General features: G+C 45.4%; 1 protein-coding gene across 1 annotated transcript in view; it reads left to right on the top strand.

The window, feature by feature from the left end:
- The window catches only part of Grhl2 (grainyhead like transcription factor 2), a 121,688-nt gene that overhangs the window by 45,471 nt on the left and 48,626 nt on the right, over positions 1-27,591 (top strand). Inside the window, exons 5-8 of the mRNA XM_033759727.1 lie at positions 310-327; positions 3,393-3,448; positions 5,897-6,053; positions 8,461-8,572. Of these exons, the coding sequence (XP_033615618.1) occupies positions 310-327; positions 3,393-3,448; positions 5,897-6,053; positions 8,461-8,572 (343 nt within the window). The remainder of the gene's footprint in view (positions 1-309; positions 328-3,392; positions 3,449-5,896; positions 6,054-8,460; positions 8,573-27,591) is intronic.

Raw genomic sequence — 27,591 nt, 5'->3', positions numbered from 1 at the left:
CCCGGCCGAGCCGTTTCCTGTTTCCGCTCTCCGTGGACTGAATGAATAAAAGTGCTTTGGTCTGGTGTTAAGGTGTGGCGATGTGTGTGGAAAAATATGGCTTGTCTTTTTTTTCTCCTTTCCTCTACCTTTTATTTCCTTTCCTTCTCTCTTTTCTTTCCTTTTTCTTGCCTTTCTCCCCCCCGCTTCCTTCTTTCATTTCTTGGTTGATTGCTTCACTTATTTTAGTTTTAGCCTTAAATATTTGCAAGGAATTAAGAAATGTTGGTGTGGAAACTTCTTGCTGTGTCAGATTTTCATGCTCGCTAGCTTACAGCCTTCCACATGGTAGGTAGCTTGGAATGTTGCCTGTTTATTCTTTGATAAACAGTATAGCTCTTTAAAACCTTGTTGTACTGAGTATTTAAGAAAGTGAAATTGTATTTATCAATAATCTAGCCTGTGCACTTTTTACTTTACAATTAAGGACTACATAATTTCTTCTAAGGTGCCCATAGAACTTACAGAAACATTTTGCCTGCCTCCTAAGTTCTATCAATTTGGATTTGTGTGTAGCTGTGTAGCTAACATTAGAAGCGTCCCGTAGGAAGTCCATTCACCCTGAAAGTTCCTTTGAACTTGTAGGCAGATCTCTCCCTCCTCCCTAATTCTTGGTATGCATTTGTCTTCTGTCACAGGGTTGTTGCCTTTTCTATACTTTCATATAGATAGAAGATATTTAGTCCCTTGCCACAACTTGGTATTGTCAGTCTGAATTTGCATTTTGCTGATGTCTACTAATATTGAGCAAAATTTCATATTCCTTTGCCCTTCCTATCACTTTCTTTTGTGAAGTGTTCAAATCTTTGGCCCAATCTTTAAGTTGGGTTATTTACGTTTCCTTTATTAAATCCTAAGTGCTCTTTTAGTGATAAAATATAAGCCCTCTATTACTTATATGTTTTGCATCTTGTATAGTGTTTTTGGTTTCTTGTTACTTATTTTGTACTGTGGTACTGGAGATCGAACCTAGGGCCTTCCTGTTACTGGGTGCTGGGTTGCTGGTATTTCTGCTTAGAGGTGATTCTAGGCTCTCTCCGTCCTGAGCCAAGAATTGGTCAAGACAAGCACAAATGGCAGCAAAGTTTTATTAGAGATAGGAACAGAAATAGGCTATGCACAGTGAGTTTAGACCAAGTAAAAGTAGGAAAAGAAGTACACTCTACAGCATGAAGGTGGGCCACTGTGCGAGAGAGAACATAACAGCAAAACTCAGTGTGGCCTGTCCACAGTGTGTTATCATCCACTCCTCAAGCTGACATTAGGCCTGAGCCACATTATTGAAAACATGCTGGAGTTCTTGCAACAAGTTGATGTGCAAGGCTTTGAGAACTGTTCTACGCATGTGTTGGGATGTTGTCATGTCTCCTTTCCCGGCCAGTTGTAGCCATGCCTTACCTTCCTGTCTCATTCTCCCTGAGCAATTTCCCTAGCCCTTTTAAAAAATCTTAAAATTTTAAGTGATTGTCTCTGAATTACCTAGGCTGGGCTATAACTTGGTACCCTCCTGCCTCAGCTTTCCAGAGTGTTGGAATTATAGGTGTGTTTTTTAATTGTATTTCAAAGAACAACTCTATTTCAGAATCATTGGCTTTCCAGTTGGACCAATAAAAGGCAATGGCAGAGGAGTAAGTGGGATGGCAGTGTGCCAGATACCTTCAGCCAGCTGCCTGTTTAGTCGTCACTGGGGCAGAATACAGCTACGTGAGGTTGAGATTCCATTCCTAAACAGTAACATTGAAAAATAACCCATATTCAATGAGTACTTGCTGTGTGCTTGGCATCTGTGCCATAGTAACAGAATGGCTGAGACTGGGTCATTTCTACTGAACAGAAATGTTTTCAACTCAGTTTTCGGACTCAGAAGCTCAGGTTCAAGGAGCCACATCTGCTGAGGTCCTCTTGCTGCGGCGTCCAAGGAAGAAAGGTGAAAGGGCTAGTAGTACACATGTGCGACAGAGTGCTGAGTTTATATTTTTAGCAGACCCTCTCTTCCAATGAAGAACCCACTCCCTTAGTAAGAACTCACACTCATGATGGTGGCAGTCCATCCGTGAGGGCAGCTCTCATGCCCTGATCTCCTCTCCCGTGTCCCACCTCTCAATGCTGTGGCACTAGGGATTGAGTTTCCAACACAGGAACATTGAATAGCATGTGCAGATCACAGCAGCATGGATCTAAGTCCTATATAGAAGTAACCCTGTGTAGCTGGTGCTGTTCTTGTCATTCCTGCTTTCTTAATAAGGAAACTATGGCAGAGAACAGATACAGTCATTTATCAGCAAATGAGAGAGAGTGAAGCTGACCCATGCCAGGTGCTGCAAACCCCAGATCCGTAACCAATCCCCTCTACACTCAGGGCAGACTGCAGGACTTTCTGATTCTCAGTGGCCCCATCGCTATGACAGTGACTCATCTGAATGTTTATGTACAATCTGAGTGCCCTTTACCTATCTCAATAGATAGCTCTTTCAGCTGGGGAGAAGAGGTTCAACAGGTTGGCAGTAGCCCTGCTAGCTCTAGGCAGCACTGGTGGGAGCTGGTATCTCCATGGGGCAGTAGCAGCCCTGTCACCACCGCACCAGCGGTGTCCCCTGACTTCGGGGAGTGACCTAAGCTAGACAAGAGAAATCTCCGGCCCTAGGAGGCTGTCACATTTCTTAGGGTTTGGTGGCTTGGCAACTGAATTTGTAATGTCCTCATGGTGAAAGATAAAAAGCCTCATAATTAGCTATCTATGTTATCTTGCTTAAAATGAGAAACTTTAAAAACAAAGGCAAGGGATCTTGTAGAGTTTGGTATTGTTGAATATTTGATTCCTACCCAAGAAGTGAGTGATGCTTTTGTAGGAAAAGCAGGTGATCCCATGAGCAAAATGCTTTTTCACCAAAGTCTCGCTGCTGATGTGTTTGCTCACATATTGTAGAGTTAGTTGGGGAGTCACAGAAGAGTCCATTGTCAGTGGAACCATCATACTGCTTGGGAGGGCATTATCAGTTACACCAGTGTTGTAGATAAAGAAGTTTGTGAAAAGAAGTTGTTGTTTTTGGCTTTATTTTGGCATCTTTGAGAAAGAAAATTACCATAAAGTGTCAAGGGTACTCTCACTGATTTCAGTTGAGCTGTTTTTTAAGTTTTGGAAACCATTATTTACATTTCAGATTTTATTTCAGCCTGATGGAAATTAAACTGAATGATCTGCAATGATCTTTAGGTATGTTGTTGCCAGTTGGTTATGTAAGTGGGTCTGAAGTACTTCGCCCAAGAAAATTGAGGGTGAACCGAGATATTTATGGGGGGATAATGATTATGGGGGTGGTATTTGTTTTAATTCGATGCCTTAAATCTTGCAGAAATTTCGGAGTACTTCAGTTGGGGCTGAGGAGTACATGTATGACCAGACCTCAAGGTGGGTTTTGAGATTCATCATTGATTCCTTGTGCCCTCAGGTTAGACCTTTAAACTTTTAAAATTCCCTTGTTCTTTGTGTACTTTCATTAGGGAAATCTGATTTCCTTTGCCTTCATTTCTTCTCTCTGTGCAATTGAACTTCTGTGCCTTCTGAAATGTGGGAATAAAAAGATATGTGATATTTATACACAGTGGAGTACTGCTCTGCCATAAAGAAGGACAAACTTGAGTCATTTATAGTAAAATGGATGCACCTCGAGGCCATTATGTTAAACAGAGTAAATCAGACACATGAGCTTGGGTATCACATGGTTTCTCCTACATGAGAAACCCAAAGTATAAATAAAGAGCAAAATAAAATACAGAAAGTAGGGAGATCAATCTTTCTCAATGGCAGAGGTTCAAGAGATGGAGGGAGGGACAACAGAGGGGAGGGGAAGGGGGTATAAAGGGAATTGAGATGCATTATGCACAGGTACCAAGTCCCACAAGGAATGTGAACATTATGACTGCAAGCATGGACTGATATATTTAAAAGATGAAAAAAAGAAATTTCTACTACAAAAATAGGATAAAATAAAATGTGGGGATGCACAGAGAGCTCGGTGTTACATTTCCAGGGCATAACGCGAGAGCAATATGTCCTGAGGCCACATGCGGGCAGAGAGAACCTTGGCCTCGCAAACCCCTGTGCCAGGCTTAGGGGACACAGCAGTCCCACGAGAGCATCCTTTAAGCTCCATGTGCCTGTTCCTGAGAAAAGCGTTCCTAGCTTTCTTCATATTTAGTCCTTGGTATAGATGAAGTACAAGCTGCTGGTCTAGGTGATTCTTAATATTTTGCCCTGATGTAAAATGTCATCATTTAGCAGGACTATATCAAAACTGCTTTTTTGGGGGGTGGGCAAAATGACAACAGAATTTGTCCTGTTGTGAATTATTTCCCATCTTCTAAGATATTATTTATGGAATTTGCTTAGTTTATCAGCTTACACCTCAGATTTTTATATAGTTTGTCCCTAGAAATGATTGCCTCTTATAAAAATTAAAATATAGGTAAAACCTTACAGAAGAGTCTGACTGGGAAAGTGGAGCCCCACATCCTGTGAATAGGCTGTTTTAAGAGACAAAGCATCGGATAATCTTTGCTCCCAGCTTCCCGATGGCAACAGAATGAAGAGCTGAAAGGTGGCAGGTGTGACTTCAGAAAGTACGGTGCTCCTTACTGGTTCTCCCACGGCCAGCCTGCACTGGGGCAGAAATGAGATCTTCCTTTCCTTTTTTTTCTTTAACATTTTTGCAAGTGCATATTGGCTTTACAGTCTACTGGGTTTCACGCTAGCTGATTTTGTGGGCTTACGTAACGAGCCTAGACCCTTCCCATCCCTCCTCACCCCCTTGGCCCACCCTCCCCCATCTTCACCTTTTCTTTTTCTTGTTTTTGGCTTCAGTGTGCATAATGTTTTGACCATATCCATAGAAATAAGTTTCTTTGAACAAACATGTTAAGCAAAAAAGATTGGCTCTTGCCTGTTGTGTTCATTTTGAACAGTTAATATTCAAGGTTGGGAATATTCAGTGTTTCTGTTTCGTGAATCATGTCATATTTTTAAAATACTAGGGAAACTATTTTGAGCAAGACTATAAACTTTTCCTGTAATGAGCTACAGAGTGAGCATTTTAGATTTAGCAGCCTGCGGTCTCTATGACAACCACCAAACCCAGCTGTTACAGCACAGAAGCAGTCGCATCCAATATATACACAAAGGACTGAAGCTGTGTGCCAATAAAACTTTATTTACAAAAACAAGCAGTGAGCTGGCTTTGAATCCCCACCCATCATTTGCAGTCCCCCTGTTTTATAGCAGCTCTGTCCTGAGTTCTTCTACAGGTGTAAAAACCAGTCACAAAAGATAAACTAAATGGACAAACAAAGATAGCCCTCCCCATTAGGAAACTAGATTCTCAGTAGTGAATGTAGTTCTGGATTTTCACATTTTGAAATACTTTTAATTGAGATAGGGCTATCTGCAACATCTTAATAAACAGATAGTTAGCTGTCATGAATAACATTAGAGAAGAAAAAAAGTTAGGTATCCCGAGCTGCACAGAAGCACTCACATCTGGCAGAGTTTAGCAGTGTAAGCTTTAGGCTGCTCTGATCCACCAGTGTGCTCTGCACAGACCACACAACTGGCCACTCACATCATGGACTTTCTCCCCTTCCGAACCATCTGGTTTATGGGCCACTATTAGAAGCGCTGTATACATTGTACTGGTGATGACCTTTGATCTGGTCTCATCTCTTCTGCCATATGCTGTGTTGTGTCTCTAAAATATAATAAACATTGGTTAATATTCATACAAAACACTTTTGATGTGACAGGTCAGGCGGGCAGAGATGGCCATGTTAGTGACTCTGAGCACCATTTGTTTTCTGTTCACAGTGGCACATTTCAGTACACCCTGGAAGCCACCAAATCCCTCCGCCAGAAGCAGGGGGAGGGCCCCATGACCTACCTCAACAAAGGACAGTTCTACGCCATCACACTCAGCGAGACCGGGGACAACAAATGCTTCCGACACCCCATCAGCAAAGTCAGGGTACGGCTGCGTTCACAGAATAGGGTAACCCAGGATCGGATGCATGGGATCGCTACCTCACAGCCTTGTGGAATGGGAGAAAATTCCAAAATAAATAACTGTAGAACAAATGTCAGAGAGTTGGAGCAAGACGATGTATTTGCTTATAGTTTATCGCTTTAATGGGTAACCAATAAACCCCAGGGCAGCAGCGTGGCTGAGCATGCCTTCTGACTGGACCCAAGGAATTTTCCTTGCTCCATTCACTGCCCACCTGCTGTACAGTTGTTGATTTCAACCGATCTTAATTTCTCACATAAACAGCTGGACATTGGGGCGAGTTATAGGCAAGTGGGAGCTGTTGCTCTGTGTAAATGAGAAAGCCATCCGTTCTGAGCCGGTCCTTTCGCAGCTTTGTTTAGAAGTTTTCTGCAGCCCAGGACACACTCAGGGCTCAGGGTATGAGGTGTGATCCCCACCCGGAGTTCCTTGCAGGGATCATTCCTGTCAGTGGGAAATGAAACTAGAGCGGAGCTCACAGTCTGGAAGCCTGCCAGTTTTTGACCTGCTTGCTGCTGCCAAGGAGGGTGGGACTCATAATCCCTCCACTGAGAAGGAAAATCCTAGCAGAGCTCTGAGAAGAGCTTGAAGGATTTTCCTGGTCCATTGCAAAACGGCCTTTCCTGGCCTGTTACGAAATGCTTCCTGCCGCTGTAACCACGGCGCCCAGCCCACCTTAACTTTCTCCGTGGCTCCTTCCCACTGAGCCCTGTGGAATGTGTGGTGCACAGCACTGCTCAAGCTTACTCCACAGGGGAGCTGAGGTAATGGGCTTTCAAGGGGCCCAGTCGGCTGTGACTCAGAATTAGTGCCAAGCCCATGGTTGAACCCACAGCAGAGGGTGTGCCGTGACGCCATGAGGGCTTACAACATAGCAACCCATGTCTGTTGAGTCCTACAGTGTGCTAGGCACTATGTCAGACTCTGCCTATCTCACAATGAACCGCAGCAAACAACAGCCCCATGTAAAAGGCACTGCTGATGTTACTGATAAGAAAAGCTAGCAAGTGGCCAAGGTTACAGGAATCTGGGATGTATCATGGGCCATGGGACTCCTGAACCCAACTCGCTTAAATTAAAAACAAAGGTGTTATTTTTATTTGGAGCGGAAATGAACACAAACCACATATGAGTAGAAGGTTTGAGGCAGTGGGTGAGGGAAGAGGGAAGAATGGCTGAGCCAGAAGTCCCAGCAGCAGAAGATGGCTCCCTTCTTTGCTGCCAACCCTTGTCTTTGGAGACCTGCTGCCCCACATTCCGGTAACATGAACACACTTTGCTACTGTCAGTATTCTAACTAGCATCTGCTTTCTTGTATAAAAAGTGTGCACGTGTCGATTAGGGAGGGGCCAGTTTTTGAGTCAATAGCCAGCCACCAGCATGAAGTTGCTGTTACTCCTTACTCTCCGGGCCCACCGTGCTTAGCAGTGGACCTTGTCCCTTGTTGAGCTCAGAGTCAATGGGAAGATGTTACCACTGGCTGTGTAGCTAAAGAAGCAAATAACCACACATGTGAAATTGCCAGAGAGGGATAGGTCTTCAGGAAGGATAGTGGATGATATCTTTGGGATGGTCAGAATGTGTTGGAATGCGAGGAGGCATATTCCTGGTACTGTGACTGTTGGCTTCTTTGCTTGCATATGGCACTGCCTCTCTTTTGTTAATGACAGTAAATTTATGTGTATTTAGTTTAATGATGCTGTTGGCAATTTAGAACCAAAGAGCTTGTGGATTCTTATTTTCCAAAACAGAATTAGTTTTTCAAGCGCATTTTTATATCCACATTTTATTTAAATAGATAATGTAGTTCCCCTCATACTTTTTTGGTTGTGGAAAATCCGTAGGTTAAATCTTTGTTTATCAATATGAATTCATTTTTTACCATTTCTTTCATTTCCTTAGCATTACTTGTACTACCTCTTCTATTCTAGCTTGAGGCTCTTCATTAGGCCAGCAGTAGAGGTTTGTTTTTTTTCACAAATGGTACTAAATTCTTTAAGGACATAAAATTTCAAAAGCATGTTATTTTCAACACACAAAAAATTTTTTTTGATGTTTTGGCTAACTTTACAAAATAACTAATTTGGGGGCTATTGGTTCATCTGATTGTTTATCTCCTTGTAAATTTGATATAGGACTCATTTTTCTCTGTTCTGTTTTCATTTCCATATTATCTCCAATCCATTCCCAATAGTATCTCCATTGTTTTAAAACAAAACCAACCATATAGCTGAGCTTGTCTGGGCTTTCTTTAAGCAAGAAAAGCCACATTAGAGAAACTTATCTACAGAAGAACTTCCAGAACTGTCTATGTGAGACCTCAGAGGCCCTAAGCAGAGAATAAGTGTACCTGTTCTCCCCTCTGCAGAGCGTGGTGATGGTGGTCTTCAGTGAGGACAAAAACCGAGATGAGCAGCTGAAATACTGGAAGTATTGGCACTCCCGGCAGCATACAGCCAAGCAGAGGGTCCTTGACATTGGTGAGTTAATCATTGTACTGGCTTTCCCATTGCTGGACAAAATACCCAACACTACAGTTTAAAAGACTAGACTTTTAATTGGGCTCATGGTTCAGGAGACTCAGTCCATGGTAAGCTGAGGCCAAGGAAGGAACATCGTGGCAGGTGGCTATTGAGGAATAAAGATGCTCAATTCATGGTGACTGGGAAGCAGAGAGGGAAACACTTCCAGAGAGGGAAGGGCCAGGGACCAGATGAACCCCAAGGTCATGGCCCGGGGCCCACCCAGGTGTGCTTTCCTAAGCCCCTCGGCAGCTCCCACACCAGTCAAGTGATCAGTGGAGCATATCCATTGCAGTCACAGTGGGGGCCTCCCACTGAAATGTGGTGCCAAGGGGAGTCCCTACCATGACCACAGTGAGGATCCACACAGCACAGACCAGTCTACGCACATTTTTCGATGTCAACATTTATCACAGATCAGCCTGAGAAATCAAGGCAGAGCTCAGCTGAGAACAAAGTGTTTTCTCGTCCATCAACTGTGTCTCATATGATAATAGTGACATGTTAGGTGTGCTGCATGCTTTAGGTTTCTAAAATGTGATTCCATGCCTTCCCTGTTGGAGCCAAATAAGTAGTCAACAGGTCAGATGAACTCTTGTCCCCCTTGACATGAACAAAGTCAAGCTCATGTGGCTCAAGGTACTTGGCAAAGGTCACATTACTACAAGGGAGAGCGAGTCTGCTTCTCCCCATCCAGTGGTCCTTCCACTCCCACACACAACTAGTATAAGCACTACTAGGTGGTCAAACAGATGACCATTTGAGAGTCCTTCCTGGCCAGTAGAGGAGGATGAGTAAGCAGTAAAGGAGCCTGTGTGCTCCCAAATACATTGTCTGCTCTCGGGGAGCCTGCAGTCCCTTGGACAGTGCCATTGCCCAGGGTCCCGACAGGAAGGCAGAGGTATGCCACGTAGTTCAGTGCAGGTGTCCACAGGCCAAGTTGGAAAGGCTGGAGGCACAGTGAAGCAATGCCACTATTACCCGTAGGGCTGGAGAACCAAAGGTAAAAGGCGGTGAGTGTCAGGAGCCACCCAGCAGGAGCTGGGACCACAGAGGGAGCAGTGTCCCGTTGGGAGGCAGGGTCACAGTGGCATGGCTGCCAGACAGACACTCAGTGCCAAGGAGGAGGGGAAATGCCCCTGCCAGTGCTGCTCAAATTTAACCCAAAGCCAGAGGGTACATGACTTTGGAAAAATGTAATTTGTAAGTCTCTTTCTGAGATAGAGTGAAGTAGAGGACGGCAGAAAATGGATCTCAAGGTTTCCGAACAGTACTTTAAAACACAAATAGTAAAGCTTCTAGCTTTAAGTAATCTTTAACATTTTAGCTACACACTGCTTGCATGAGAAGTCTCTAATCATATTTACAGTTTTTATTATTCCATTCTGCAGAACAAGAGGCTGTGGTCCTAGGGAGTGTAGGCAGAAGGAAGGTTTCCGGCATGTTGGGTGTCAGGTATTACTGAGCTGTGAAAGGGATGTTTGCTTTATTTCTTACATAATGCAATGAGGAACTTTCCAGACCTTCCATCTCACCCTGGCTAAGACCCCTTAACCCATGGTATAGACTGGTTAGTGACCAGGTGAAGGTTAGGGTCTCACCGTGGAGCCTACTGAACGAATTATTGGTTTGTCTTACAACATGGTTTACTCCCTTCCGGTCCTTATCACACACGTGCACACGCACACTATGAGGAACTTTCCAGACCTTCCATCTCACCCTGGCTAAGACCCCTTAACCCATGGTATAGACTGGTTAGTGACCAGGTGAAGGTTAGGGTCTCACCGTGGAGCCTACTGAACGAATTATTGGTTTGTCTTACAACATGGTTTACTCCCTTCCGGTCCTTATCACACACGTGCGCACACGCACACACACACACACACACACACACACCTATTAACTAGTCCAGCATATTAATCTCATAAACAAGGGAGCAGAGGCTGAGGAAGGTGCGCCGACCTGCTGTCTCAAGTGACTTGTCCTTAGCCATGAGTCCAAGTCCTAGGATAGGAGCCATCTTCCCAACTCAGCTCGAGACAATATACTCCAGACTGAGGCCAGGGGCTTGGGGGATGAGCCTCAACCTGCCCTGTAGCCAGTCTTCATGGAGCAGAGGAATAATTTTATTTTATTTGAAAAGTTAGCCTTATAATTATTACCCAGGAAAATGAGAAGAGCAATTAAATAGAAACATGGGTGAGGTTCAAGTAAGGCAAATAATAAAAGCATTTTAATGGCATACTTGTTGATTCAACTTTGATATTGTTACAGGCTTTAGTTCTCTGGGACCAGGATCACTTCTCAGCTCTTGTAACCTTTTGGATTTTACTCTTCTTTCTCATCTACTGTCTGCCTTCAGAGTTTTCTCCCTTGTGAAATGTACACACACACGTGTGTGAGCACCCACATGCCTTGCTTTGGAGATCTGTGACTTCGAGCATAAGCAGCTTCATGGGAAGCTGAGCCGTTTATTTCTTTTTTTAAAAAAATTTTAATTAAAAAAATTTTTTTTGGTACTGGGGTTCAAACTCAGGACCTTGTGCTTACGAGGCAGGCAGCAGAACCACTGAGCGAAATCCCCCGCCCTGGGCCATTTACTTCTATCCTGAGATCATGGCATGACCCGGTTTTGTGAGTGTGGACTCTTGCCCAGGCGCCCAGCTGTCCTCACCTCCACGTGCTGGCCAGGGACTGGCTGTTAGTGCCTGGCTGCAGGTCCATTGGAGGAAAGAGAGGCTATGAAGCCTGGGGCAGTGGGAGCCCAGCTCTTCAGGTGCCTGGCGTGAGCGCAGTTGCCCAGGAGGCTGCCTCTGCCTAGGACACCATCCCTGCAAGAGACCTTCCCTGTACCCCAAAACTCAGTGTCCTGGCAGAGGTAGTCTTGAGGGAATGAGCTGTTTCTTCATCGAAGCTTCTGTGTGGTGGTGGCCTCCTGTGTTCCAGGTTCTCTCCGCGTCACACATTGGTCCACTGCCATCCTCAGAATGTCACTGAGGTGTGGGTGGGAATTCTCCCCAGGGCCCTGCACTCACTAGGTGGTGTGGGGGGACACAAATCCTCGAATTCCAGAGTCTGCTCCCCTCTCTGCTGTGCATCACCTTGGTGTCACAGCCCCTGGACAGCCCTAGTGACATGCACAGGGCTGAGGATGTTCGGCAGTCGACCTTGTGTGGACGCCCTTGTGCCTTTGTTTCCCTGCAGTCTGGGCAGTGGACTGTTGCCTGGGAGTGGGTGCAGGTTTAGATGTGTGGCCCTTGGGCGTTAGGTCATCGAGTATTTGGGCTGGGGGAGGGAACCTTAGCAGTTAGCTCTGCCTTGGTATAAGCAAAACAAACAGGGCCAGGTCCAAAAGGGTTCTGCTGCTTTTCAAAATATACAAGAAAAGTTCTCCACGTCTCACAAGTTATTTCTTGTAAGCTCCTTGAATCATAGCAATTACTGAAGGTCATAAATAAGTTCACATTCTATAGCCCAAGGAGCATTCCTGTGTCAGTTATGCCCCTGTGTGGAAAAGCCACTCCAGGTATATTTGTAGTTTGATTGTCTCTGAGCATAAAAGCCCCATTATATCGAGATGTGGAGTTAGCAGTGATCCCATATTTGTTAACGCTGGTTGAAAAAGTGCACAATTCATTCTGCAAACATTTATCGAGCACCTTCTGTGTGCCACACCTGTTGTACGGCACTGGTGTTTAAAATGTGACTGAGACAAGGCTGGAGTCTGGATGCAGGAAGATGGACAGCAACTGTGTCAGGTGACAGGCGACAGTACAAGAGTGCTTCCCAGAGAAGCAGTTTCTGGGAGGACAGCAAGGGCACCCGAGGTCAGACAGATGGAGAAGGGTGCTATAAGCCAAGGGAGTTAGTTCCACATGCTCGGTAAAGTGATCAAGACCAAGAAAAAACAAAATGAGATTGGAAAACTATCTTTGAAGCCTAATAAAACCATTAGCAAAAGTGGAAGGGTGCGGATATCTGTGCCTGCTGGTGCATGGGCAGCATGCAGGGAGGGAAGTCCCGAGTAAGAGGCCGGGAAGCCTTGCTTCTTAAGGAGGATCTTGGAGCTCGCAGAGTGCAGGGCTGTGAGCCCCGGACCAGTTGTACTGCTGGTGGGCTCTGAGGGATTCCTGTGCCTGTCTCTGTGTGGCACAACCCGAAGCCCTCAGGCCCGAGGAGGCTGACTGGGCCCGGCAGGGCGTCAGCGGCCCTCACACCCATGGACCCTGACACTAGAGGCCTGTGAACTCTTGCCAGGTGAGTCATGATGACAAGCCTCAGAGCTGTCCCTCTGCAGACAGCTACGGCCACGCTTTTTTGAAGGACATCACTGCGGTCCCTGGGCTCAGTGTCTGGCACTGTCTGCCGCTCTGACGCTGTCTCGGCTCTACCATGCCTTATTTGGGGGTTTGCTGGGGGGGATCGTCCATGTTTGGGCCTCCATTCTGACGTTTAACATGCGTCCTTTGTTTTCAGCAAATCCCCTGAACACAATGGACTAGAGATTCAGGGACCCATAAGAGAAATAGTAGAATGCCGCTCACCCTGGTGGCCGGGTGACGCTGGCACACCAGGGCTCTCCCACTCCTGTGAGGACAGATGGAGAAGGAGAGGAGTCATAGGCAAGTCAGTGCAGTGGTGAAGCGAGGGTTCTCTTTAGTGAGTTGCAGCCCTTGATTTTGGAGGCTTTGGATAAACTCTGCAGACACGTGATGAGCTGAGAGCTGTCTTTAGAGAGGGATGCAGAAGGGGTGGACTGGCAGCGGGGACACCAGTGACTGCTGGGTGAAGAGGCTGGAACTGTGAGGGAACAAACCACAGACCAGACCGACTGTGGCCAGTGCTTGATCAGGTGTGGGGGCGGGGAGAAGAAAAAGGTCCCGAGAGGGAAATGTGACTTTGCTGGCTGGGCAGGAGGGGACAGGAGGAGCAGGGCAGCCAGGGGTCGGTTGTGGAGCTGGGCCAGTGCTGGGTTTGGCTGGCACATATTGGTTTAGGGCATTGACCACACTGGCATTTCCCCAGTAAGCAGGTGGAAAATACTTCGGATGAATCAGAGGTCACACAATGAACTTGAGTAAATGTCAGATCTAGTCATCAGTGAACAGTTCAGCCCCTTCTCTTGGGAAGGCATACCTGGCTGTTTGGTGCCTTTCCAACAGGAAGACAAGTTAGGAGCTGTTCCACAGCTAAGGTGAAATTCCTAGGATGGAAGCCGAAACGGCCACAGGTGGCTTGTCACATCTTCATACACACGTACCTCTCTGGACACATTGAAGGTTTTCCTCCCTGCCAAGGAGCAGATGTGCCAGGGTAACGTGAGTCACAGTTGGGCCTTTTCGGGACAGGCAATATGGGTTGGGATGGAATGAAACGGATTCTGCGGCCTGACAAGCAAGCCCCATGCTCTCCTGTCAGAGTCAAAGTAACCATCACTGATAAAATTCCGTAGTTAATTGTGAAACCCACCACAGGCCCTTTATTCAATCTCTAGCTTTAATTTGGTTCACAGTAATCTTTTCTGTAACAGGATATATTAGTTGTATTGTTAATATTAATCCTATAATTTTCTGTGGTATTTAGCTGACAATTATACTGCATTTTCAGTTATTAGCATGCCATTAAAGGATTGTGTCTGCGCTCTAATACAAATTTAATTTCTTAAGAGTCATTTTCAATTTGTGCTCTGTCGATAGTAGTTTTGAATTAAGGCAGTGCTTTCCATAATAACAAATTCCAGCAACATCAAAACATTTCTGCAGGGTTCTCTTTGAAGGTTGCAGGAAGTCTTCTGGAGGACTCTCAACCACAGAGCTCAGTGTGCCTCTGACTGAGTCTGCTTGGCTCTCGTGTGGACCTGGAGGTCCTTCCGGTCTGCAGTCCTGCTCCCCTTCCAGCTAGGGATTGTGATTCAGTTCGGCGATGCCTTCTCTCTGTGTCCTGGACAGAACTGGCCGTGGGACGGGGCCTTCTTGCAGCTGTGATAGCCAGTCCTGGGCTGGTCTGCCCCTGAGAGCAAGGTGGGAGCCTGGAGTGAGGAACCTGGACAAGCAGTAGGAAGAGGCAGCTCTGCCCTTCCGGAACGTGGTTAGTCAGAGGGTGGAGAGTTCAAATCCACACAGGCCTAGGCAGGCATTATGAGCACCCAAGGACCACCGTGCTCTCTACCCTCGCTTCCTCCCTTTTAGCTTAGTTCTGCAGATGCCACCCCAGGCCCAGAGTTACAACCCCCACCCCTGGAAAATAGCTTTAGATAACTCAAGTAAATGGAACCAGGCTGTTTCCATATTTCTAAAGAGACAGGAAAAGCAGATTGGATCAAAGAGAACCCTGACCTTTCAAAATAACCCCGAGAGCTGGTGGGAGCGGACCTGGGAATCGGAGCCCAGCAAGGGGTGAGCTGTGCCCCTGAACCCCCCAGGGCTGGGTGTGGCGCCCCAGGTGCCTGATGCCTGTTCTGCCTGTGGTCACAGTTGCCTGCCATGTAAGACGCGCTCTGTCTGTGGAGAGACACTGAAAAGTCCTTTGCGTCTTCAGCTTCAGTTAGGAGACTGTGGTAAGACTGCGAGCTCAGTGTTTTAAAATTGTCAGATCGGGTGCTCTTTTAAGTTTAATACTTGCTCAGGCAGAAAACAAGTTTTCAGTCACAGAGCCATTGCAGGTTGTTTATTGCATCCGTCTTGGTGTGAATCCCAGAAGCACACTCTGTTGGGCTGCCTGTGGGGAGACCTGTTTCTCCTCGGTGGGAGTGGCTAGGACGGCCTAGGGTTCCCGCTTTCCTCCAGGGAAGGGTCAAGATCAGGGCCAGAGTTTGCCAAGTTCCTGTGGCCTGGAGTCTGCAGGCTCTTCTCACGCCGCTGCTGGGCCTGTCTCGCGCCTGCACGCCTGCCCTGTCCTGACCTACCACTCATGTGTCCTGTGTCGGATGCCTTAGTGCCGTGTCTGTAGGGTTGTTTTTACCCTTCCCTGCTTTGCCCGGCTGCTCCTGACCTCGCCTTTGGTCTCTCCTGGTCTAGACTGGCCTCTCCCCACTTCCCCTTCCCTCGGAAGCTGTCTTCCACCTGAGAGCTTGCTGCTCCATCCCCTCTTCCCAGGTGGAGCCAGCTGCTTCTCCAGGGCTTGGGTTTATAGCTGGGAGGTAGCACATGGCCATGTTCAGTGTTCACCAGTGTCCTCCTCTGCTTCCGCTGGATGCCGGGCTGCTGGGAATGGATGGAGAGCTTCTTTGTAGTCTTTGTATACTCAACGCCTGGTAGCGAGCCCGGCACAGTGTAGCTAGTTGGTGAGCAGCCGCTTCGGGCAGGTCTGTGTCTCGGAGACAGGTGGGGTGAGCAGGTGTGGGCCTGGTGCCCCCAGACATCAGCCTGGGCTAGGACTGTCTCCTTCACGTGGAAACCCTCGTTTTTGGTAGTATTTTCCTGGATGTTTGGGGGATAAATGGGCTTTTGGTACTTTAATTTCTCATGCTCCAATATTGCTTTATCACATAATGGAGGTTTTGATAAAACAGGCAACTCTCAGATCTGATCACCAGCATAGAAACATAATACATATACTAATTAACCAGGGGATGTTTCTCCTTTCAGACTTGCCTAGAAATTTATTAATGTTTGCTTGAAGCAAACAAATGGAAAATTACTGAAAAGCAAACTTAAAAAAAGAGCTAGAGTTAGAAATTAAAAATTACAACTAATGTAAACCTTTATCATTTTTCTTCACTGGTCCTAGGAAGTCCTGTGTGTTTGGTTCCCAGACATTTATTGTTATCAGCCTTTTCTGGGGGAGTCTCTGTCTTTCTGTCCTCTTGGTGATTTTCTAGCCCAGAGTGTGGCCGAGAGAGGATTGAATCCTGCACAAATGCCTGACGACCCCTTTGGACGTTCTTAATGAGAGCACAGAACTTCCCCATGAAGAGATTCTGGTTCAGATGGTGAGATTTGACATACACTCAGATGGCTAAAACCACCTCGAAGAACCATCATTTTTTTGCTGTAAAATGCCATATTTCCTGTCTTGTGTCATTTTTTTTTTTCTTTGACATTTACTGGGCTCTGAGTTTTCGTTCCCCTAACCGATGGGAAACTTTTCTGTATCTGCAGATGTAGCACCAGGCTTTCATCATGTATTGTCTATTTCTATTTGATTTCATATTTTTGCTTGAGACCTAATTATTTTTCTTCTCGTAGAGAGGCATTTCATGAAACCTCAAGTACTTTGATAGCTTCCAATGTTTAAACTATCGTGTTGGTTTAATAATGACCAAAAATATCTGGAGATGCAATCGTTTAATGAGATTCATGTATTTCCTGAATACAACCAGAGCTAGCCACCATCCTGCCATACAGAGACTTTTCCGTCTGTATCTTTCAGTAGAAATGAATTTCTATCCTTGTGGTCTTCCCAGCTGCAACATGAAGCAAACTTAGTTTCTTGTCTTTGTTTACAAAACCTAGGCCTTCCCAAGATAAGTTTTTCCAAAGATAAATTAACTTCTTTGAGGTTGTAGAAGCCAAAATAAGGTAAAGATAATCTAAAGAAAAGTCTTTGAACCCACTCCAGGAATGTGGGGCCACCAGTAGTGTTTCCACTTTTGAAAAAATGATGATTGAAATAATTGCGGGCTTAAGAGGTAAGTCTCCCTGTGTTCAGCCTCCTGTGGGGTAGACCCATGGCAGTGCTGTGCTCAGGGATGGGCGCCAGCTCACTGGTACTTTGCAGCTTTTCCACCACGGTTGCTGGTTCAGGTAACTTTCACATCTGTCCCCAGGTGCCATGGTCAGCACTACCAAGGTAAGCTGGGGCGGCAGCAGCAGCTCCCCTCCCTGAAGGGCAAATTCGTCTTCTCAAGGACATATATTGAAAGTAATAGAACTTTGGCTTTGAAAATAATACTGAGATCCTCAAGTAATGTTATAAATGATAGAAAATGAGTACAAGCAAATAGCAATGGCAGCCTGCGTCACTTACATAGCAGTTAATGCAAAAATCATTCATATAAACAATTAGAATAGTCATTCGGGTCCCCGGCCCTCCGCTGCCATGGGGAGCAGATTTTTCTTCCCATGGATGCTCCCTGGGCTGGTACCTGTGATCCAGCAACTGGGGCTACTTGGGATGTGGAGGTGGAGGTTAATCCTGAGGTGCCTTGAGCCCCTGGTGGAACTGGGCCTGCGGCTGCATTTCATGGAAGGTAATCCCTGGGAAGGTGGACAGTCCTTTTCATGTGTGTATATAGCACCACCAGCAACCAAGAAGTCATTTCTGTTATTTGAATCTACTCAGTCTGCAACTATAATGCAGCCTTATATGTTTGAAAATTATTTCTGGCACTGAAGGTTGTTATATGGTTGATTGAGTTTGTGACAAAGATCGTGAAATATCTTACAGAGCAGTAATTCTTGGGGTTCTTACTATGATTTGAGGAAATGACATCCATTTTTCTTAGTAAGTTACCATTGGCTTAACCAAGTGGCAATGTTTCTGAAAATACCAGCCTGCATGGGAGAAGGTTAGGGAATTCTAGGCTAGAAGGAGCCATTGTTGGGGGGCACACACTAACGACTGGACCATTGGAGGAAGCAGCTATCAGTGCTGTGTGCCTATAACTTCTGTCGTCACCTCTAAACCTTTCAGAGCTTTCAGTGATACAAACCACCACTGCCCTAGGGTGTTAGTGTCCTGAGCATCATGATGAAGAATGGAAACATGAAATTCTGTGAGTAGTTCCTGTGCAGTGGAAGTATAAATTATTACCAAAGCAATGTCTGTGTCTTCATTGTTCAGGAAACCGTTGGAAAATCCCAGATACTTTTCTAAATTCACAAATTAACTCAGTGGACCAGAGACAGAACAGTTAACCTCCTTTGCTAACCATGACTGAGAAGAGTTTAGTCTTAAGCCCATCCAAGCTGACTGAGTTCCAGGTCTTCAGACACGGTACATGTATGGCCCACACACATGCACAGTTGTGCCTGCACACAGGGAATGACCTGTTGCCAGCTTGGAATTAAGTTTGTGGGTTAGGACAGCATTTTTTAAAAGAGGAGATCAAATGCTGTCTTTAAAATGCCAGCACATATGTAGTGTAGTGAGCCACAGAGGAAAATATTCTTCTTACTCTAAATGTATGGTCCTTACAATTTACTTCCTTCAACACTGACCTATGAAATTCCTTTTCTGGAAACAAGAATGTAAAGCCAACATAAAACATTAGGTCAGCCTAAAGAGGAAGTCCCAAGAGAATTGTCATCTTAAATGATATCTCTGAGGGGATTGTACTAAGCCACAGAGTGCAAGTAATTGTCAATTGTCACAGCTCTAAATATAGTAAAGAGTCACTGTAATGGTCACATACTATGTAGCACAATTTCAACATCGTTGTTCTGGATTATATTCAAAAAGGCACTCATCTGAGAGACTGTATGTCACAGAAGTCAAAAGGCTCTGGCTTTGCGTGGAGACAGAACTTCGTAGGTTCCAGTCCCAGTGTGACCTCTTATCTACTGCTAGTTTGAGTGTGTCCCCCAAAGTTCACACGTTGAAGACCGAATCCCCAAATTTGTGTGCGGACAGTATTAGGAGGGGTCTTTAGGAGGTAGTTGGGGCTGGATGGGGTCGTGGGGCTGGGGTGCCAATGATGGCACCAGTGACCACAAGAAGAGGAACTTTCTCCGAGCTGGCCACTGGTGCCCTTAGGCCTCCTGGCCAATGCTGTGCCCTTAGACTTCCAAGGCTCCAGGACCATGAGTAGAACAATCTGTTCTTCATAACTCATCAGTGTGGAATTCAGTGATAGCAAGAGAAACAGACGAGTCACTGTCCGTGACTGTCGTGGATGAAGGCCCAGGACCTGTCTCCTGTTTCCTGCCCAGGAGTGGGGCTGGCTTTGGCAGTGTTAGTGGAGAGTGTGTTTAGTGCAGGGCCTCGCACACACTTGACTTGCAGAAATGAGTGGCTGTTATTATTTGTTCATGGGCCAGGAACAAACGGTAGAAATTGTAGAAGGCCTCTCAAAACCCGCAAAGTGTCAGTCTGCTCAGGATCAGCAAGGGTGACCTCGGACTTGGGAAAAGCATTATAAAGAATGCAAGGAGCTCATTAATGAGTTCTTAGGAGTTAGCGAGGTTTTTAAAAGTTGCTGCTTCAATTTTGAAAAACAGATAAAAGAATTCACAACTCAGATGAGGTTTTGTTTCCCTGTTTCTAGCCAAGTGACTGTCCTAGTATGACCCTCTGGTGGTCCCTTACACTGTAGCTGATACTTTTGGCTTGCAGACAGGAGCAATAGTGTCTGAGGACCGGGGTTGGTCCCATCACCAACTATGGACACAGTGCTTTCCTGCCTTAGACTCTGTCTCTTATGTGGATGAAGAAATACGAGTCGAGAGAGCTTGGTTAAGGAACTGATTGACAGTCACCAGGCTTGTTGAGAAGAGAACAGAAAGCAGCATTCAGCCTGTGTTTCCAGTGCCCATGTCCTTTCTTCCTGTGCCACCTTGCAGATGGACTTGCAGTGTTGCGACCCCGGATAGACAGACCACGCCCGGCCTTGGGAAACAGTATCACACTGGGCACACTGAGCTGGCGGTGGTGCCCACAGCCACCCCGAGCGTTCCAGCCTTGTCATTTCACCAGTCCAGAAGAACCCACACTTCTCAGAGGAGAGGCAGTTTTCATATTAATTATCCCACTGCTTTTAATCTCCAACAATATATGCAAAAATAATTAAAAGGAGTAGTTATAACTTAGGCACATGAAGCCTAATTAAAGTGAAGGAATTAGCATTTCCTTTGTCAGCGCTCCAGCACCCCACTTACACACATGATCAGTTTGAAGAAAACTGTTTTCAGAAGTGTGAATTTAAAAGCCTGTTAACAGACCACTGACTGAGTGTATGCAAAAGATGAAAAACAATAATGAAAAGCTACAGCCTCGTACCTCTCGTGACAATGAAAGCAGAATCAAATCTCCTGATATCTGTGCAGAACGGGGCTCACCAGCAACATGTGGGAGGGCTGCTTGCGCCTGCACCCTGGGTGACACTGGAGTTTCTCATCCTCTGCCACCGCCACCGACACTCATGCTTTCTTAGAAGGGCTGACTCTTCGGCTTCCTCTCCCTCTGCTTGCAGGGTATGGAGATGTTTTCCTGTTTGCCTTCTCCACTGGGGCACCCAACCCTGCTATTCTTGGTCAAGGGGTTTGCACTGGTCCAGAATACACACTCTCCCTGCCCCACTGAACTTCAGCTCCTCAGGGCTTCTGCAAAAGCTCGTTGTCAGTGAAGCATGTGCTGTGAACCCAGTGTCTGGTGATGCTTTATTGTCTAATTTGCAAGATAAATATAGACTGGTTAAAGTGTAGCCTTTGGCATCAAACAGACCCAGATTCCAACCGCAGGCCAGAAGTCTGAGTCCTCTCTCAGCAGCCTTTCTTGGCAGATGCTGATTGTGGCCGTACTTTGCGGTCCCAAGGATTAGGTGGGCAAAGACCTTGCGCTGGCCAAGGCTCGGCACAAGTGTGTGCATCTCCATGGGGCATTTCTTAACACCTGCAGCGCATTTCTGTTTTAGTGTCAGGGGACAGCAGTGCCTTTATCCAGGGGAAGGAGTGTTTCAGGGTGGACTCCAGGCATGAGAGCAAGCAGGTGTCTGGCAGCTAGCACCCGAGTTTCCCACGTACAGTGTGCGTCCGCTGAGAGGGAAGTCTTCTCCAAGAACAGTCTGTCGAGTGAACGTCATTGATCGTCGACATGGGACCTCAGGACAGATGTAGCCCAGTCGTTTCAGAGTTACCCAGTACAGGACCAGTGTTATGGCAGTGTGGTCCCACACCGCGGCACGGCACCCCAGGAGCTGGTAGGAAACGCACGTTCTTGGTGACACGCAGGCTTCTGACGAGGAGGTTCCAGGTACCTGCATTTCGCTAAGGCCCTCCCAGTGATTCCCCTGAACCCCACGTCTGAGAGGCTCTGCAGCTGAACACTTGTTATGACCTGCAAGGTGTCTGGAGTCCAGAAACACCCTTTCTACTCTGGGGTCATCCTGACCTGTCCAGAGGACACGTGACCCTGTGTCCTGCCCTCTCTGCTTTGTCACGTCAGGACACAGCCTCAGCACGGTTTTGGGATGACTGAGGTCACCGTCATGCTTGTTCATTAGATGCACTCATGTCTTCTCCATGGGTTTCATTCTGTTTGACACTAGCATTAGTTGTGTTTTTTTGTGTAAATTATCAAGTTTAATAAGAACTGTTCTTGTTTTCCTTCTTATTCTTTTTTTGAATGGGTAAGTAGTAGTATTAGAGAAAAAAAGTGAACAACTCATTTTAGGTATGGCAATAGCAACATCATAAGACCCAGAGTATCATATAGGAGCATGTAAAGTATATGTAACTGTCTTTTGTTCTTTTGGGGGGTATTGGAATTTGAACCCAGGGCCTTTCACTAAGCTACATCCCCACCTTCTTGTTTTTTATTTTGAGACAGGGTTTCGCTTAGTTGCTTAGTTTCTAGGCTGGACTCGAATCTGTGATCCTCCTAGCTCAGCCTCCTAGAGCACAGGGTTTGCAGGTATGCACCACATTTGGCCTCATATAAATCTCTTGAAGCTCATCTTTTTCTTATTCTTCAGTATCCATATAGAAAATAGTACTCAGACTGTTACTTTGTTTTTAAGACAGGGTCTCACTTTGTAGTTCGGACTGGCCTTGATCATTATGCAACCATGCTAGTCTGGAACTCATGACGATCCATCTGGGTCAGCCTCCTGAGAGCTGGAATCACAGGCATGGGCCACCACCCCCTTAGACAACTGCTGTAGAGACTAAATAACAGCTGCATAGACAGGGCAGGTGCAGATTTTCACCTGCTTCCAGCTGTCCTTTGTCGTCTTCATCCTCGCGTTGCTTACGAATTTGTGTTCATCTGCACAGCACAGATGAAAGTGTAAGTGCTGTGAACGAGAGTGTAGTTCCGCCTTTACTGGGGGCCCAGTGATAGTGAATTCCGTCCCTGCTCGCAGCTGGGGTCGACCTGGGACCTGGCTGGCCGGATGGTGTGGGCTTCCTTCTCCCAGCCGTAAGAACTTCCTTCACTCGGGTCAGCTGACATAATTAAAAGAGGAAAATGACAAAAAGCAACATACTAATGTAAGCACTACTAATTTTGTTCCCTCATGCTTGTTCTGGAAATATCAAAACCACTTTTCCTATTTATTCTCTCATCTTGCCAAGTAGATGTTGATATTATGTTTACAAACCAGCATATAAGACATGTAGATTTTAATGTCACTTCATTCTGTGTTGATTAATTTGAAAGCCAAAATTCCATTAACATAAATGTGTTTACACTTACATGCGTTATTTCTCTTCAAGTGGGATGGTTCTTTTTCGCTGTGGCAGCTCTCTCCCAGGAACAGGCTGTTCACTCCAGCTGCATGCTTTTCATTCACAGGAGGGGATCACAAATGCAGGACACCAAATGGTGACCCCCACAAGTGACATATCTGGCTATAATTCCCAGCACTTGTACATAGGACCTTATTCTGGGAAAAGGTTTTTGCAGAGGAACTTTGGTGAAGGACCTTATGATGAGAGCATCCCAAACTCAATGATTGGTCCTCAGAAGAGAAGGAGAATCACACAGCTGTGAGGAGAAGGCCTTGCTAAAACAGATGGAGGCTGAGTACCCCGGATGCAGGTCAGGAAGCATCAGGAAGTATTAAGGAAGTGTTCAGGATCACTGGCAGCCACCAGAAACCAAGAGAAAGGCTGGAACCCTCATCCCTCCTCCCTGTGGAAGGAGCCAGTACTGTCAACTCCTTCGCCTTAGACTTCTGGTCTCTACTACTCTGATAAAATTAATTTCTGTTGCTTTAAGCCACCACAGTAGGTCTAGGAAATGAATATGTTAGCAATACTTTGTATTGTTTACCTACCACTGTCCGCATTTTCAAAATTTAGACTGGAGAAACTGTCTCGAGAAAATACATTAAGGAAATGTGGGCACTAGGTTGCTTCGTTTCTTTTCCTACCCATGGGCCATAAACCCTTGAGCAGACGCCCTTATCAGAGGACAGGAGATGCAGGTCTTCGCTTTTTATTAGTTGGACAAGTAATACATATAGATGAAGCAACATCACACAGTACAGTGGAGCTATCCTGCATCTGTGGAGACTGAAGAGAAAGGGGAGAGGGGAACAGACATTTTCTGTATTGTGTAAGGCTCCAGAGCAGGGCATGACATGAATCTCTTAGTTATAGTTTTTGTTTAGGATGCCTGTGGACACATTCATTCATGCATTCCACTAGTGAATGGGATGTATCTTACGTGTATGATGTTAAGCTTGAGAAAGCTGCTGCTTTTAAGATCAGCTCTTTGCCTTGTAAACGGCTAATGAGAAATGCTGGTTAAAAAAAATAGTAAACAAATAAATAAAATACTTTGCATATTATAGAGGAAATAAATGAGCTAAATAAAATCCGTGAAAATAGTATCATTGGTCCTATTGTTCTGGGCATTAAAAAAACCAGATTAAGGGTAATTGTCTTATTTCTTTATCTTCTGTCTCTTCTGAACTAAAAGAGCTAAAAGATTAGGGATCTCGTCTTAGTCTCTGCTGTTTCTCATTTGTCCCTTGTGTAGTGGGCACTCAGAAAGTGTCCACGATATTTGCTGGTGAGTAAGAAAGGGGAAATCTGTACAAGATTGAGGGGCCCAAGAAAGGTGATTTTGTCTCCTGCAGTGCTGGGGATTGAAATGAAGGCCTTACTGTGCCAACAAGTGCTCTATCATTGAGCTACATCCCCAGCCCTCAAAGAGTGTTTTATTTGGTTTATGTTGAAACTGATTTTGAAATAACCTTTTCCTTTTACTCAGCTGACAAGATTTTTAGGGGAGAACTGTAAAACCTTGAAACATTACCAGAAACCTCTACAGTAGGCTCCAGTCTCCTGCTCAGTGTACAATGCAAGCCTGAGGAAAATAACTGAAACAGAACTAAGAGAGACAGAAAGTAGGGAGCCAGGATGGCCAGTGCTACTTTGGCAAAGGGTGCTGATCCATCCAAGCTACTGATTTTTATTGGTCATTAATTTGGGTAAAGGTGAACTGTGTGCCAGGGTGTGCAATCATGTGGTTTCTATGGAAACTAATGGAGGCAAAGTATGTAAAAGGAAAAGACAAAGCATTCTCAACATAGGAACAGAATACACAAAATATAGTTGTAATTAGAACATTGTCCTTCTAGTTAAGAAAATTTTAATTGTGGGAACAGAATTTGGGTGTGAGTTACTCTGACCTCTGCAAGTAGGCTGTGGTCAGACTCACTTCCATAAACAAGCCTGTTGTGGCGTTAACTCTTTACAGCCTGCACTGTGTACAGACTGCTTTGGGCATAATCAATTTTGCAATCAGGGGAGAGATTTTTTAAAAAAATATTTTTATTAATACATGTTTGCAGTATACGTTTTTTCTTTTGACTTCGGGATCTCGCTATGTAGTAGAGGCTGGCCTTGAACTTGCCATGATGTGCCTGCCACGGCCTCCCAAGTGCTGGAACTGTGGGCGCACACCACCGTGCCTGGTTTAGGGGAAACGTTGTTTAGGTGGAAAAGCAATGAAGCCTCATGACAAAGTAACTCATAAGACCTAGAGCAAGTGTGTGACCCATTGAACTTGGTTATCTTAAATTCTAGGTATGATGTTTGCTCTCTTATTTATAGTAAGTAATTGCTGTTTTAAAACTTAAAGTTGTAAAGTTTTCTTTTAAAACAGTGGTGAAGAGTCAAGGAATTTAGTTTCTTTAAATCCTGTGGTTTTTCTCAAAATTTTAAAACCTTGGGTGGCTGAAAGCACAGATGTACATTTTAAATTATCCCCAATATAATTATAACACCTTATACTAAATTTGTAGGATGTAAAATTCTTTTTTTTTATCTCTTCTCTTTAAGTATTTATTTTAAATCAGTAAGAAAAATTGAACAGAAGCAATGCACTGGGTATTCGGTTCTAATATAGCATAAGCCAGCCCGAAAGAGGAGAGAAGGCGGTGAAAGTGGGTGCTGATTATCCTGCTTCATTGGGTTTTAAGTAACCAAAATAGAATATAATGAAACCCAAGTAAGAGCTCAAAAATCTTATGCTTCTGCAAACATTTTGAAACTAAGGTTTTTTGGGGGAGAGGGTAGTTTGATATTTTCATTTTATTTTATTTTTCCTACTACTAAGCAATTTAAATGGTTATTTAAAAATAAACTATGAAGTAGTAAAACAAAATAAAATTAAATAGTCCAAGAGAAAAATGGGCAAAGGATAGAATTAGAAACTGTACTAATATACAAACAGATTGTATAACAAACTGAATTAAGATGAAATGCGGCCACAAGCCAAATGAAAGCCTGCTTAAGCTCTCTAGCAGTCAAGGAATTGTGAATTAAAGCAATAAGGTACCAGACTTTGGCATGTGGGTTTGGAAAAACACAGTTTGAAGAAAAAAAAAAAAAGGACATTGTTCAAACCTTTTCATGAGCAATTTGACAAAAGCAGATAGCCTTAAAAATGTTTCCCTTTGACTTACTATTGTCACTTCTGAGAATAAATCCTTTTTTCTCCCCTCCCCTCCTCTTGTCTTTTCTTCTCTTTTCTGGTGCTTGGCTTCGAACCCAGGGCCTAACCCTGGCTCTCCCTTGGAGCCACATCCAACACACTCCAACCCCTGAGAACAATAAAACCCCTGAATGCAATAAAACTAGGTGTGTAACATTTTGACTGTAAAGATAATTAAATGAAATGGTATTTGCAACAGTACATTATTGAACATTATCTGAACGACTGACAAGAACAAAGTAAAGCTGTGATTTGTAATCTAACTGCACCTGACAACTGTATTTGGACCCCATAGTAGTTCAGGCTTCTTGGCGTGGGAGGATGCTGATGGTGTGCTACATAACAGCAACACTGAAGAGCAAATTAAAAAGCAGTTGCTGCAGTGTAGTGTAAGAGCATTTACATCTTTTGGAGAGAGGCAGACAGAGAAAAAAAATAGGAGAAGTAAAGTGCACAAAGGTATGTGCAAGGTGGTGCTTTGTGCAGGCGTGGATTGTGGCTGCTTTAGTGGATTTTTTCTGTCTGTGGCCTCAGGCTTTCCTTTGGGGAACACCCACGCTTCTCTATGAAAGTGGGGCGCTGTCTTTCAAGTGTGAGGGTACACAGTTGGGCTTTAGGATCTCCCTAGGAGAGGCACAGGGACAAGGACGAGTGGACATAAGGAGCCAGCAGGTGCTGCCTGCACTGTCCAGTGAGGAAGAGACTCAGATGTAAGGCGGGTGCTGCCGTGCACCCCCAGACTGGCTCAAGGGTGGAGCCATGAAGCCGAGGCTGGACTGGGCACCCACTTTGATCTCTGAGGGCACATTTATCGGGGTCAGCTCCCAGGAGTGTGAGGCTTTTATGGCAGTGGTGCAGCTCTGGGGAGGAGCGTTCCATAAATAGGGTGGCAGCAGTCACTGTACCCTTCCATGCAGGGACAGAAATGGGCTGTTAACCAGCTGCACGGTTGGGTCTGGAAAGCGTGCACGAAGGCTGCCAGGTAAAATGCACAGTGTCCAGTTAAACTTGAGTTTTGATGAGCAGCCAGTGGTTTTGTTTTTAGGATAAGTGTAACTCAAGTATTTGCTGAATCCAGTGGCTTCAGCCATAGCACCACACAATTTATAAACAGCTGCATAGACAAGCAAATCAACCCAGTATGTTCTGCAAGAACACACACGGAGCGCACTGCCCTGTTGGGAGTCCGAAGGGGACAAGAAGGACAGGCACACGTCATGCAAGGAGCACAGCGAGAGGCTGTGAGAAGTCAGGCGTTGATAGCGAACCACGCCAGAGCAACTCGGCTCTGTGTACTTGGGTCCAAAAGAAAACTTAAGTGGCTTCCCTTGGGTCGGGAGTGTAGCTCAGTGGTACAGGCAGGGCTGAGCGAG

Source organism: Fukomys damarensis, unplaced genomic scaffold, assembly GCF_012274545.1.
Source record: "Fukomys damarensis isolate Sample0158 unplaced genomic scaffold, DMR_v1.0_HiC HiC_scaffold_5, whole genome shotgun sequence".
Lineage (NCBI taxonomy): Eukaryota > Metazoa > Chordata > Mammalia > Rodentia > Bathyergidae > Fukomys > Fukomys damarensis.
The sequence above is the reverse complement of the archived record's forward strand: the minus strand, read 5'-3'. Positions and strand labels throughout refer to the sequence as shown.